Source organism: Mesocricetus auratus, unplaced genomic scaffold (assembly GCF_017639785.1).
Source record: "Mesocricetus auratus isolate SY011 unplaced genomic scaffold, BCM_Maur_2.0 Super-Scaffold_4256, whole genome shotgun sequence".
Classification (NCBI taxonomy): Eukaryota; Metazoa; Chordata; class Mammalia; order Rodentia; family Cricetidae; genus Mesocricetus; species Mesocricetus auratus.
The window spans coordinates 65141915-65154021 of NW_024429182.1; the positions used below are offsets into that span (position 1 = coordinate 65141915).

At 42.5% G+C, this 12107-nt stretch overlaps 1 protein-coding gene across 5 annotated transcripts in view; it reads left to right on the forward strand.

Moving 5' to 3' along the window:
- The window catches only part of CUNH10orf90 (chromosome unknown C10orf90 homolog), a 205444-nt gene that overhangs the window by 121952 nt on the left and 71385 nt on the right, over positions 1–12107 (forward strand). Inside the window, exons 1-2 of one of the 5 annotated variants that reach the window (XM_040752609.1) lie at positions 1797–1927; positions 7047–7138. The exons of 3 other annotated variants lie outside the window; for them this stretch is intronic. In XM_040752609.1, the coding sequence (XP_040608543.1) occupies positions 1906–1927; positions 7047–7138 (114 nt within the window). In that variant the 5' untranslated portion in view covers positions 1797–1905. Of the gene's footprint in view, positions 1–1796; positions 1928–7046; positions 7139–12107 lie in introns of those variants that run through there. One more of the 5 variants, XM_013118289.3, reaches the window with a different exon arrangement.

Genomic DNA, 12107 nt, shown 5'->3' on the forward strand with positions numbered 1-12107 from the left:
TGTCACAAGCCGGGCATCGTCCCATGTGTGCCTATAGCCCCCACACTGTGGGGGGCGGTTAGGGGTGGGATGGGCATTGTCCTGTGCATGCCTGTAATCCCAGCACTGAGTGGGTTGGAGGGAGGAGGATAACTGAGGTTTGCTGACTGTCAGTCCAGCTGGCAAATGAAAAGATCCAGGTTCAGCTAGAAACCCTACCTCAAAAGAATAAGGTAGGCAGGTGGTGGCACACACCCTTAATCCCAGCACTTGGGAGGCAGAGGCAGGCAGATCTCTGTGGGTTCAAGGCCAGCCTGGTCTACAGAGTGAGTTCCAGGACAGTCAGGGCTGTTATACAGAGAAACCCTGTCTCAAAAAATAAAAACAAAACAAAAAAGAAAATAAAAGAAAGAATAAAGTAGAGAGTGATAGAGAACCTTCTTTTGACCTCTGGCAACAATACATAGGTATGTATACCAATACACACATGAACATATACAAAAGATACACACATACACACACACACACACACACGCACACACACACACACACACACACGCACACCAAGCATGATAGTGCATACTTGTAATAACAACACTGAGAAAGCAGAAATAGACAGACCCATGGGAATTGTTGGCTGGTCAGCCTAGTCTACTTGGTGAGTGCTAGGCCAACAAAAGGTGCCTGTCTCAAAAAAAACAGCATAAATGGTACCTAAGCATCAATAAAGGAGACTATCTTCTGATCTCCACCAGCATGCACACCCCCATACAACCCCCACAGAGAAAGAGTTTTACTATAGCATATTATTGTGATTGTTCATACTTTATCATTGCTTACTGTTGACAATTTAGTATTGTGTCTGATTTTTAAATTGCACATAGTCATAGGTCTCCCAGTACAGGAAAGGCATAGTATGCAGATAGCTGATAGCATCTGTAATTCTAAGACTCTAGTTGTGTCGTGGACTACTTCCCTTGCTAGATAAGGGGGAATAACTATAGAAGCCACTTCAAACTGAGTCACATATAAATCATGAGATAATGTTATTCATATCTTAGGATCAAAGATAGTTTATTTGATTATATAAACTCCAACTATAATAGCTATTACAGTACATGGAATGCCACATTGCTGAACTTGAACTAGACCAGCTTATAAAAACTGCAATAAGTAGATTAAATTGTTTAGCATTGTGATGATACCTGAGTATATTCATTCCTAAGGAACTTTAAAATGATTTATTTATTTTTTTAAATTATGTATATCTGTGTAAGTATTTGTACATGTGAGTTCAGGTCTCTGCAGAATCCAGAAGGGGGAATTAGATGTTCCAGAGCTGAAGTTAACACTGGTTGTGATCCCCCTGGTATGGGTGCTAAGAACCCAGCTCAGGTCATCTGCAACGTTGGTCCATGCTCTTAACCTCTGAGACTTCTCTGTAGCCCTCCTGAGGAATTTTTTCCCCTGAGGAGCTTTTATACAGACTCACTCACTGCTTAGTAAGTAGCCTACATTGTCACAGCAAATAAACACAAGAAAGAAGGGGCAGGTTGGGAAGTAATCTTCCGATTCCAGGTGCTACTTAAAGGTGTTTTTTTTTTCCTTGGGTCTAGCTGTTCCCTTTCAGGAAGCTTTTAAACAGTTCTCATGAAACTTGTTGTACTTGTCAAATGAGTCTCAGATGTTAACCCCAAATTAGTGGTGACAAAAGCAGCCATGAAATGGCTATACACTGCCTGGTTGCTAGGTAAACATTCCGATGATTGCATCAGTCAGGCTAGGGTGGAAGGTTGGAAGCCTGACTCATTCTGAGAGTAGCAACAGATATGAACTGTGGCCATGTTCCTTGATTTGGCAAAGCACGTCTAGGTTGTTAGATGGTCTTTGAAATGAAGTAAAACGGCTTTGAAACATCAGTGGGGTATGATTGAACTGTACAGGGAAGGTATGTTCTGGTTTTCCCCTCACAAATATCAGAGTATAAATGTTATGCTTATCTGGTATATTCTTGATATCTTCAACTGACCAGACATCATCAGTACCAAGTTCCAGGAAAATAGATGAGATGTTAGTAAGAATCAGATTAGCAGGCACAGAAGCACGTGTCATAACACTTGTCTGGGACAGGGATCGCAAATTGACTTGTTTCTCCCTAAAAGATGTTTCAGGCCTAACCCTTGATGGTTTGAGTGTCACCTCATTGGAAAGCAGGGTCTTTGAAGATATAGCTGTGTTAAAGGGAGCTCACACTGGATTAGGGTAGTCCCTAGACCTAGTATCTTTACAAAGACAAAAGATTTAGAGACATAAGCCCATGAGAAAGATGGCTGTGGGAAGATCGAGGCAGAGGTCTGAGCCATGTGGCTGTACATCAAGGAAATGAAGGGATTCCAGCAACAACACCCAGAGTCTGGCAGTCACATGAAGGAAACACAGCTTTCCCCTACAGACACTTCAGTTTCCAGCCCTTGGGGCTATAAGAGAATAAATTATTGTTGCTGTGAGCCTTATGGTTTATGGCGATCCATTGTGCCATCTATGGACAACCTGTATGGACTCTAACACAGCCTTGGATGTGCAGATAGGAGTGTCTCAGAGAGTCCTTCTGAAAGGAGATAACTGCACTGTGTCAGGTTCGAGGGACAAGGAGTTAGCCTAAGGAAATACTGAGCAGTGTGGATAATCAAGCTGTGAGATGGTTCAGGCTGTGAAGAAGTTCAAGGTACCCACTTCCAGGATGTGAAGTAGCCTTGTTTCAAGGGTTTCTGTCCTGTTTTACTTGAGCCTCTGGGTGTCCATACGTGTGTACTCCAATGTTGTATTTTCTAAGCCATGGAGCTTCTGTTTGAGGTTACTGCTGGTGGTGTTAAAGGGATTTAGCCAAACTTGCCAGTGGTTGGTGGTCACTGGACCAGGAGTGAGCTTGCCAAGAGCAGGGAGCACAGGTAAAGTATACTGATGCAATGGAGTGGAACCCTTCAACCAGACCAGTATTGCCTTCTGGAAGGATCCTGTAGGTGAGAGAAGGCAGGGATGCAAAGGGCAATACTTTAGTTTGTACTGAAGGTAGAGGTGGGTATAGCCATTCACCAAAGATGTAGGCAAGAGCGATGGAGTGGTGGACTCTATGGAAGTTCATAGATTCCCCTTTGGGAAAGTCTAGGCCAGGTGTGACTTGGAGTAGCTGAACTTAAGGGTGGTCATCAAGGGGACCTGGATCCCTGGCTAGATTGTTCCACATGGGCATGTTAAGAGGAAGCAGGGGTGAACAGAAGGCATCAAGGAGAAAACCCAGAAAAACTAACAAAAGACCACATTGTTCTAGAAGTCCCAAATGGAAAGAAATCTCTAGAGGCTTACTGAGGTTAAATCCCATTGAGTGATATTTCTCTATGCAATGTGTTCCAAAATGGTGAAAAGAGTTGTTAAGGCAATCAAGAGTAAGCATAGACTCCAGTAAGATTAGAAATGCTTTTCTACAAAACCCACCAGTACAGGGAAGGGGTTAGAGTGCACCTTGCCTCTGACACAGTAGCTTAGATGTGAAAGCAAGTGCACTCAGGCACACACCCAGGATCCATAGACTCCCCTGTTGGCTTGTGGCATTGATGGATTGATTCATTAGGCTATACACAATGGCTCTTGTCGGATCTTTGTAGGGACAACTCAAGTCGTGTTGGACAAAGTGTGGAAATTTAATGCTCTGTATGCATGTCCTACAAGTCATCAAAGTGTGGCTAGCTCTTGTCTTTATTCTTCATCCCGCTCCACTTCCCCCTTGCTTTTGTCGCCTGCTTGGTTGTCCAATTTTCTCCTCACCCCTTTCCATTTTTCTTTAAATTCTCCTATGATAATCTTCATAGTTGTCTTGACCTGATACCATACACCAGCAAGATGACTGTGGATTATTAGATCACTGGATGATTTTAACTAGCTGCATCATAAATATCAGCTGGCTGACATTGCAATAGGTTTACACTAATTGAAGCCTCCTTTGATCACCTTGCTTGGAGGTGGGGCACAGATCCTTGCAAGTCGCAGGGTAATTTTCAAATAAAAACTTCATGGTCCCCTTCTAGGTCATAAAACTTATCTATAAAGGATGTTACTAGTCTTAAGGCCATACTGGACTTGAGCTACTTCAAGTGTGCTGAGAAACTGGCTGAAGCATGGGTGGATGTCTAAGCTCCCCAATAGGATCATTTGTTACATAGTTATGGTCCAATGCAAAGAATTATGCTCAGGGAAGAAAGGGGCTCTGTATTATTGACAGCAAGTTCCTAACAGCAAAGGGATGGAGCAGCAATCCAACAAAGGGGATTATGAGGGCTCAGCAGCATCAGCCCCATATTCTGACTTTGCAGATGAAGTAAACAGAAGCAGCGAGGCAAAGAAAGTTGTATACAGACATGTGACTACAACTAGTACCTCAGGTAGGAGTCTTCAGACACAAAGCCTAACTGGGCATGAACCCTTCAGCTGATCAGGCCACAAAATCTAGGCCAATTCTTTTCACCCAAGGCCACTTCTCCATGAGTCACTTTATGGCTCTTGTAGCTTGTCTCATACTGAATTATTGTCACAGTCACATGTTCCACAGACTTTTGGTTCCTTTCCATAGTGTGTCATCATGTTTTCTATGCTGTTACATAGACTTACTAAGCATAGTTGAAGGTTCTTTAGTCTCTCTACCTGAATCTCCCCAATTATTGTGGTACAAGAAATATGATACCCCCAAAAATATCTATGTTCTGATCTATCCTTGAGATGGAGACATTATCTTGGATTGTCCAGATGGACTTACTCTAGTCCAGGAACCCTTGTTAAAGGAAAACAATAGGGGAGAAGGGACAGTAGCAAGAACAGAGGCTGGAGTGATGCAGGCATAGGTTAAGGAATATGGACAGTGTCAAAAGGAATAATCCCCCCCCAGCACTCTCGGAAAGCAATGCAGGACTGCTCATTTGATTTTAGCCCAGTATTGGACTTGACTTTCACAACTGTAGAGGATGCATTTGTCTTGTGGCCATTTGTTATAGCAGGCATAGGATGCTCATACTTAATCACTCATGCTTCCCAATCCCAGCAGCCTTCTCTTTTCCCCACTAGAAATGAGGCTATTCCCAATAGTGAGTGCTTATTATGATGTGATATTACACTGAAATTGTGTCACTTAAAATTTTCCAGTAACCCTGTGAAGTAGCCACCTCCATATTCTCCATCACACAGGGAGAAACCATGGTATGCCAAGCTCAAAACTATCTATGTTCCCAGAGCTTGAACTCAAGCCCTGGGACTATGTGTCCAGTTTTAGTGACTGCCTGACCACTGGTGCTACTACATTAGTGATGCTAGACTTTGGCAAGAACCACCTTGACCTGTGCTATAACAGTAGAACCCTCTGCTATTTGTGGCAGATTTACTTGATACTCCAATCTCACCCAAATGCTTTGATAAGGATTTTCCAGGACAGTGAGGGCAGGGCCTGTATTTCTATGGGAGGTACCATTGTCTGCATTTATGGAGGCAGGGTCACAGCTGATTCACTGAGGGTCAACTAGGGCCAAACTAGAGCAGACAATAACCCATTTGGTCCCCAAGAATGTGCCAATTCTAAAGTCCTTATTCCCATGCCATGCTACACAAGCAGGTGACTTCTGTCTTCAACCTCATTGTCAGATCATCATGAAGTGTCAGCATTGCACAGAAACCCAGCAAGCCCTTCAGGTCTGAGATTAGTGCTACACATAAAGTAATCAGTGTGTGTCACCTTGAATGACCCTCTGTCATTCATTGACAGCCATGATGGAAGTTCATTGTCACTCAAAGACAGGATATAATGAAAGTAGGCTTTGGGTGGGTTAGAGGTGACCCTTGAAAACACTGAGAGTCAAATCCTGACCCCTTCCCAATTCTTTCAAACTTGACAGTACTGTGGTATATGATTTTTTTCAAAAAGATCTTTAAGCTCTATCTAAACAAGTAGGGCATCTTCTTATGGTATTGGAGATGGAGTCCTCACCACCACCGTGATTCAACCATATTCTAGAATTCTGACATAGATGTTAAATTTAGAGAGCCTATTTTTTAATCTCTAGGACCAGCATCGTCCCTTGTAGTGTTTTCGAGAGCCCCATTCTATAGAATAGGGTATTGAGGAGACAAAGTTTTTCCCCTGGTTTGGAGAGAGTAGATCTCTGGCTATGTTTGCACAGACTCCTCAATCCGGGTCTTCCTGTGCCTGACTCACATTTCTGTAAGAACATCCTGGCAAATATTACCATGAGAGATCTCAGTGTTGCTATTACTGTGGACTAGCAGCTACACTTGTCTCAGTTCTGCCTAAGGACCCTGATTAGCTTTAAGATGTTCCTTGCTTTCATCCAAAGATGCTTTTCCCAAAAATACCTCTGCTTGGAGTCCAGGAATCAGGCAGGAAAGGTTCCATCCACTGGGAAGCTTAACCCAAGAGAAGTCTTGTCCCTTTATCCTTACCTACGTTCAGGCCTGAACACAACCTTAGTTGTCTTTACAGCAAAAGCCTCTTATGTCACCCTCCCCAAATATCTTCAGACTCTCTAAAGTGACTTGGCATCCAGTGCCTGGTCACCCACTGTCCCTCTAGTTATGGTTGCATTGAGAAACTAGCCAAAGATAGTCTTTTATTTATGCCTTGGTGCTAGAGGTGCTGGGAAATGTAGAAATATGCGCTCTCTCTCTCTCTCTCTCTCTCTCTCTCTCTCTCTCTGAGCGTAAGCTTGAGACAATAGAAACACCAATAGAGTCACATCTGGTCAACCACTTACTAAATCTAAAGAATAGAAACAACTGTATGGGGAAGGACTCTTGTAGCCAAATCAATAATAATGAGCTCCAAGAGCAGAAGTAGCTGGAACAGTGAAGGAAGGGCACAGGGCTTGTCTTGGCTTCTAATATACTAGAGCTGTTATTGGCTGGTATATTATGTGAGTGAGGACATTAAATTTTGTAGGAAAATTGAAGTTGCACATTCTATTTTATCCTTTGGTGTACTAAAAGTAGCCGTGTCCTCTCCTTTTGTCTAGGATTACTGGACACGCGCTATAGTACAAATGATCAATTCGCCCTTAAAAATCTCCAGTCTGATGTTACAGAGAGGAAGTCGGACTTCGCCAAGGTAACATATGTTTGTGACTTCTAGACTGATCAGCAAAAGATGCTGGACTATAAAACACAGTTGCTGGCCTGCTTGAGATAGGGTTCTGATTTGCTTTCTTTAATTGAATGTTGAATTAATGAATCAGGAAAAATCCAACCGCAAGTGATTAAGAACTTTACAGGAAAGTATAGAACATATATGTACTTTAAAAGTGACTCTTCTGTAATCTTCAGCAATTTGTAAGATGCAGTGCCAGAGGAGAGTATGATGAGTCTACCTCAATTTTAAAGTAGGAAAGGTGAACGAGAATATCAAGCCATGTAGCATCCTGAAGGTCAGGAGGAAGCATTTTGAAATATAACAAGCTAGTACAGGTTCTTTTAACTGAAAAAGTGTCAGCAGTGTAAAAAAAGAGATAAAATTATAAGTTGTGTGTGTATAATGAAGCGATTCAAACCAGAAGGTGATGAACTCTGCACATAGTAGTTAATGGTTCTGTGTAACTAGTTGACTCATTTGAAGCTTCTATTGACCTGGAGTGGGGGCCCTGATGTTGAACCCTTTGTGCAGAAGCCAAAGCAAAGCTTCGATGTAGAGCCAAGCATCACACACATGCAAATCTTGAAGCACCTAAACAGCTGGGCCCCAGATCTCTCCATTCCTCCTTTGCTCTGGAGGTCTGCCCAGAGTCAAGCTTGCCTGCTGTGTCTTATAAATATTTCCTTATAGCAGATTTAAATAGGAAACATGTCTATTTTGGGGTCTTTCTCAAAAATTGTGTTTTTTATTTAACTGTATACTTAGTACAGATCTATAGCTCATCTGAGACTCACTGGCCCCAATCTCCCAAAATAAAGGATGCTATTCTAGTTTGGTTTCTGTTGCTGTGACAAAACCAGCTTGGGAAGGAAAGAGTTTATTTGGCTTACATGTTACAGTCCATCATCAAGGGAAGTCAGAGCAGGAACTCAAGGCAGGAACCTGGAGGTAGGAACTGATTCAGAGACATAGAGGAATGCTGCTTACTGGCTTGCTCCCCTAGTTTGCTCAGCATGCTTTCTTATATAGCCCAGGCCCACCTACCCTGGGATGCACATCAACATTGATCAAGAAAATGCCTCACAGATATACACAGAGGCCAATATAATGGGGGCATTTTCTCAATTGGAATTCCCACTTTTCATGTAACTCTAGCTTGTGCCATTAACAAACCGAACCAGCATGGATACTATTCTGGCCACTAAGATGTGAGATTCAAAGCCCATTCTAGGAGAGCCCACAGTGTTCACTGTGACAAGACTCCAGCATACCTTGATCTGCTTGACTTGTTCCCTGGGAGAAGAGTAAGCACCCAGAGTAGAGGGGGAGCTGATGGGAGGGAAGCAGGAAGAGCTGTGGTCACTGGGAATAAAGGCTGGAGGAGGGGTTAGAAAAGGAAGAGTTGAATCTGGGAAGAATGGGGGCACTGGTTAGGTAGGTCTCTACTTTTACAAAAAAAGAATTTAGGGCCATAGATAATTCTAGAACTTCTGCATAGGGCATACACGGCCCTTGTTCTGTTCTCAGCACCACAGAAAGGAAGAAAATATTCATGTTTGAGCTGACCATAATTCCATTCTGTTCTCCACACTGAGATGGAAAATTCCAGTCCTGTTTTATTGATGTCAACACTAACACTAGTCAGTGTTTGGCAGTTAATTATGACACAGATCTTTGTGGCCGTATGGCCAAATCTCTGCATTCATTCATTCATTCATTCATTCTCTCTCACACACACACAACCCACACCCCCCCACACACACACCCCAGACACACACACACACACACACACACACACACACACACACACACACACACGAGAGGGAGGAGAGAGACAGAGTGCACAGTTGCTCTCTGGCTGAATCACCTCCTGGAAATCACACCTTTTCAACATCTGCTTTAGAATTGCCTGGATCATCTAACAGTGTGACTTTCTAATTTTCCTTCTAGCCAAGAGCTTTGAAAGCTTTTCCTGTGTGTGTTATAAGGCCACTGCCAAGTGATGAAACACTCTAGCAGATTCCCCACCTGGGTTAATGCCCTAACTTTCAGCCTCTCTTGAGAGTCTCTACAAGAGAGATGACTTCCCTTCCAAAACACATCAAGGCTGGAGCAATGTTGGGAAGCAATGCCTCTGCTGCCAAGTGTTTAAGATCAAAACGTGGAACACAATCACTATATATATATGAATTCAGCTTTCCCTTACACTAAAAATAAAGACAATATATATCACATAGAAAGTTAGAACAACAGAAACTGGGAGACGACTCTGTCATTAAAGTATATGCCTCACAAACATGGGGACTTGAGTTTGGATCCCCAACATCTACACAAAAGTCAGGCATGGTGGTGTGCACCTGTAACCCCAGCACAGAGGTGAAGCAGAAGAGGCTAGAATTTACTGTCCACACAGTTTCACCAAACTGCGACCTCCAGGATCAGTAGGAGACCCCATCCCAGAGAGCACAGAGAAAGACAACCTGGTACAATCTCTACACACACACACACACACACACACACGTGCTGGTGCATCTGCACACATGCAAATGCACAAACACGAGGAAGAAACTTACAAAAGTACAGAAATATATGCAAAAGAAAATATTGATTATATATCCTTTCCTTATTTTCCCTGTGTTTAAAAAGAGCTACATTAAAAATGCACATCAATTTTCATGACTTCCTTCTGTCGTGCACTGTCCTAGCATCCCTGTGTCACGTAAGGGGTTTATAATTTTTAGTTTTAATTTCTTCAGACTATACAAAGCAATTGCACATTCTATGATTTACTAACTGCCTTCTCCCATTTAAAGCATTGATTCTTGTTGGTTTTTAGTGGCTGAGGAGGAGGAAGGAGTGGGGGCATTTTATTTAATGGAAACAGAATCTTAGTTTTATGAGATGACTTCTGGAGACGGATGGTGAGGGCCACATTGCATTATAAAATGCATTTGACAGCAGGGAAACATACACTTAGAATGCTTAAGATGGTGACTCTTGTATCTATTAGCCATAATAAAAACATGGCAGAAAGGTTGATTCTAGCCAGCTTTTTACTGCTTTGTTACCCTCCTGGATCCTTTGGTCTTTACTGACTACACAGAAAGACGATGAGGAGCCAGCAAAGCTCCCATTTCCTGTTTGTTTTGAAGCCCCCGAGTCCCCATTGCTTCTCAGCAGAGTAAATACAAGTCTGAATTGCCCTTGCATGCAGGATGTAGTAGCAATGAGCTGATAGATTACTCGGCAATGATGCTTCTGAGTCTGTCCTGTGAGGGAAGCAGATATGCAGCGGGTGAAGGCAACAGTGGCAGCAGTTATCTGTGAGAAGATAGATTCTAATCTGGAAAATGCAGTCATAGGTTGCAGAGCTAAACTGGCAAAGGAAAGAACTGTGTCACCCAGGGAAGAAAATACATATTTTAAAGGTCCAGACCAGACTGCATGCTTCTCCTTCGGAGATTAAAATTTGCTGCAAGAAGAAAGTCATTTTCACCTCAGTGGCTCCGGGTAGGATTGCTCTGAGTACCTGCCACTTATCTCCCTCTTATTTCAATTTAGGAAATGATGCCCTTCTTAGTCATATGCCTTAAGGCATAAATAAAAAGCAAACACAGTTGATAAAGAAGCATGAAAGCAGTTACCAGCTCTACAAAATCACACTGGAAACGTTTAAAATAAATCGATATCTTAAAACATTTAAAAGAAATCAATATCAGCACCTATGAGCAAGAGATTGCAAAAATTATATTGGAACATGATGATCATGAGACAGTCTGTTGCCAAAGCCAGATTCAAACCCAGCCTGGCTGTCACTCACCTTGAACACACATCATCCCTTTCAATACCACATGGTTTTCTCCATCCTTTCAAGTCTAGTCTTACATCTTTTAACTTTATTTTATACATCTCTTCAAAGTCACCTTTAGTTAACCTAGTTAAAAGGCAGAGGGAGTGTCACCTCAAATAGCTAGATTTGAGACAATCTGAGCTTTTGTAAGGTCAGTTATTCTTGGTGTGTATGTGTGTGTATGTGTGTACTAACCTCTGTGTGTAGAGGCCAGAGGTTGAGATCAGTGTCTTCCTTGATTGGTTTCTAACTCAGTTTTTGATATAGGGTCTCCCTCATTCTGCCTGGACTAGATGGTCAACAAGCCCCAGGGATCCTCTTGGCTCTGCTTCCCTGGCACTGTGGTTATAGGCACATGCCATCATGTCCTGCTTTTTATGTGGATTCTAGAGATCCAAACTCAAGTTCCCATGCCTGTGCGGAAGCACTTCATCAACCAAGCCATCTCCCCAGAGCTAGGTTGCATATTCTGTTTGGTTATCTATTGGTTTCAGTGAGGAAATGAGATTTGATAAATAGAACTTGCCTTACAGAAGTATTATATATGCTAAAGGTTGAAAAGTCCTTCGTTTCCTTTTTAATGTTTCTAATCTGTTTTTGGATATCTGTGGTTAATAATCAGTCTAATGATTATCCTGATCATTTGGATATTGCCTCCAGGCTGTTAATTCCAGGGGACCACAAAGGTTTCTGTTACTCAATATGTACCTGGCATGTCGTATCAATAGGTGTTCAATAAATATTTGTCACCTGAATCACTGAGCATATGGCTTGCCTGTAACTGTAATGCTGCAAGCAACACTGAAAGGCTGTTATGGGCAAGCATAAGTTGGATGACATGTCTCTGTTGCTTTGATTACATCAGTTATCTACCAAACTCTGCTGAGTCATGGGGAAAGTAATTTATACAAACGCTTGTAATAATTAGTGTTAATTGTCAACTTGACAAAACCTGGTATCATGCAGCAGTCACCCAGGACTCTAAGCAAACCTTTGGGGAAATTCTCTTAAGTCAATTGATGTGGGAAGATGCATCTTAATTGTGGGTGGCACCACTTCAGAGGGCTGCATCTTGGACTTTTACTGCAGACAGGGTGT